A 2,643-nucleotide genomic window follows, 5' to 3' on the forward strand; every position below is an offset into this window, starting at 1 on the left:
GTAAGCACCATGAAAACAGGAGGGTAGTAGCACATTGAAAACAGGGAGTGTAGGGAAGGCTACCTGAAAAGTTTGACCCAAGTTAAACAATTTAAAGGCTACCAAATACTAATTTGAGTGTTTTGTAACTTCTGACCCACTGGGAATGTGATGAAAGAAATGAAAGCTGAAATAAAATCATCTCTCTACTATTATTCTGACATTTCACATTCTTAAAATAAAGTGGTGATCCTAACTGATCTAAGACAGGAATTTTTTACTAGGAATAAATATATTTGGCTAAAGTGTATGTAAACATTATTGAAGTGACTAGTGATCCATTTATAAAGTGGCCAATGATTTCAAGTCTGTATGTAGACAGCAGCCTCTCTGTGTTAGTGACGGCTGGTTTAACAGTCGTGATGCCTTGAGATAGAAGCTGTTTTCAGTCTCTCGGTCCCAGCTTTGATGCACCTGTACTGACCTCGCCTTCTGGATGATAGCAGGGGTGAACAGGCAGTGTTCACTGGTGGTTGTTGTCCTGATTATCTTTTTGGCCTTCCTGTGACATCATGTTGCTGTAGGTGTCCTGGAGGGCAAGTAGTTTGCCCCCGGTGATGCGTTGTGCAGACTGCACCACCCTCTGGAGAACCTGTGGTTGTGGGCGGTGCAGTTGCAGTTGCCGTACCAGGCGGTGATACAGCCCGACAGGATGCTCTCAATTGTGCATCTGTAAAAGTTTGTGAGGGTTTGATGACAAGCCACATTTCTTTCAGCCTCCTGTGGTTGAAGAGGTGCTGCTGCGCCTTCTCACCCACACTGTCTGTGTGGGTGGACCATTTCAGTTTGTCCGTGATGTGTTACGCCGAGGAACTGCTCAAACTTTCCACCTTCTCCACTGCTGTCCTGTCGATATGGATAGGGGCGTTTCTTTTGTTGACGTTGGGTGAGAGTTGTTTTCCTGACACCACACTCCGAGTGCCCTCACCTCTTCCCTGTAGGCTGTCTTGACGTTGTTGGTAATCAAGCCCACTACTGTTGTGTCTTCTGCAAACTTGATGATTGAGTTGGAGGCGTGCATGGCCACGCAGTCATGGGTGAACAGGGAGTACAGGAAGGGGCTGAGCACGCACCCTTGTGGGGCCCCAGTGTTGAGGATCATCGAAGTTAGATGTTGTTTCCTACCTTCACCACCTAGTGGCCTATTTAATAAGCCAGCTTGGAGAGGACATTACAACACTATCCTGATGGGCTGGGGGGTGAGAGGACATTACAACACCATTCTGATGGGCGAGAGGGAGCGGGGAGATTTGTTACTTTACTTTCACTGTCAGAGCAGGTTAGAAAAGCAGTGTGTGCAAACTAATCATATCCCCTTCCCTCAATGAAAAAAGCGCTGTTCATCAGAAAAGCATACGTACCAATCGGTGTGATCCGTGTCTCTAACATAGGTCGTTTATCAAACGCTCTGATCCAGAGTGACTTAATTTAATGTAATGACTATGAGGTAGGTAAAACACCCACATAACTCAATCAGTACAGGTAAAACAAGACAAGTGTGAGAGTTAGTTGAAGACATGGCTGTTTGTCAGCCCCTCAGGTAGTGCAGGTCAGAGAACTCCTTCATGCAGAGCCTAGCAGAACTCTGGCTAATCAGAGGCATAACACTGTGGTTACTGTATAGATAGTGATGTACTAGTCCCTGAGTGGTGACCTCTAACCCCTCTGCCTCTCACCTCAGGTAGTGCAGGTCAGAGATCTCCTTCATGCAGAGCCAGCAGAACTCACAGCCACACACGGCGCAGGTCATGTGGTTACAGCTGCCGTCGTTCATCTTGATGATGTAAGCAGCGCAGCGCGGACACGGCTTGATGTCATCAGCTGGTGACGGTGAGAGAGAAGGAACGGACAGATCAGATTCATCCTCTGTGTGAACCGATGAACAGACAGAGCTGTGAGGACATACGAGCCGTGAGGGTTACCTGCAGCCCCACTCTCCTGGCTGTAGTTGAGAGATGAGGAACGGAAGGTGCGTAGCCTCAGGCTCTGRGCTCTCTGCTGCCGAGCGGCATCGCACGTCTGGTTGGGGTGCCACAGCTGTTTACAGTGGTAGCAGAACTCTGTGCCACACCCCTCACGTCCACACGTGATCTTAGGGCAGCTGGCACAGCCAAAGGCAATGACTGCATACCTGGGGAAAGGAGAACAAAAATAAAAATGGCTGCCATTAGTCCCAGAGGTTTCAGTTAGAATCAGTACTGGAGAAGGACACCAGGGGGCGATGGGGGGGGGGCTTAATTTGTCTCATCGCACTCTAGCGACTCCTTGTGGCGGACCGGGCTAACCTCGGTCGTCAGGTGAACTGTGTTTCCTCCGACACATTGGTGCGGCTGGCTTGGGGTTAAGCGAGTCGGTGTTAATAAACTTGGATTAGCGGGTCGTGTTTCGGGGGACGCATGACTCGACCTTCGCCTCCCGAGCCCGTTGAGGAGTTGCAGCGATGAGACAAAGAGACAAGATTGAAATTGGGGAGAACGGGGGGATAAAARATATATTGATCTGGTGAGGAGAAACACAGGCCAAACCCATTTACATCAAATTGAAGTTCTCCTATTTACAGCCTCTTAAACCCATCGGTCCCGAGACCCCAGCAAAAATAATCTC

The 2,643-nt window shown here is 48.8% G+C and overlaps 1 protein-coding gene across 1 annotated transcript in view; it reads right to left on the reverse strand.

Annotated features, from left to right (window-relative positions):
* rnf19a (ring finger protein 19A, RBR E3 ubiquitin protein ligase) overlaps window positions 1-2,643 on the reverse strand; it is a 31,517-nt gene that overhangs the window by 20,237 nt on the left and 8,637 nt on the right. The window contains 2 exon segments of the mRNA XM_070438682.1: window positions 1,715-1,860; window positions 1,962-2,170. Of these exon segments, the coding sequence (XP_070294783.1) occupies window positions 1,715-1,860; window positions 1,962-2,170 (355 nt within the window).

Source organism: Salvelinus sp. IW2-2015, unplaced genomic scaffold (genome assembly GCF_002910315.2).
Source record: "Salvelinus sp. IW2-2015 unplaced genomic scaffold, ASM291031v2 Un_scaffold1112, whole genome shotgun sequence".
Taxonomy (NCBI): Eukaryota; Metazoa; Chordata; class Actinopteri; order Salmoniformes; family Salmonidae; genus Salvelinus; species Salvelinus sp. IW2-2015.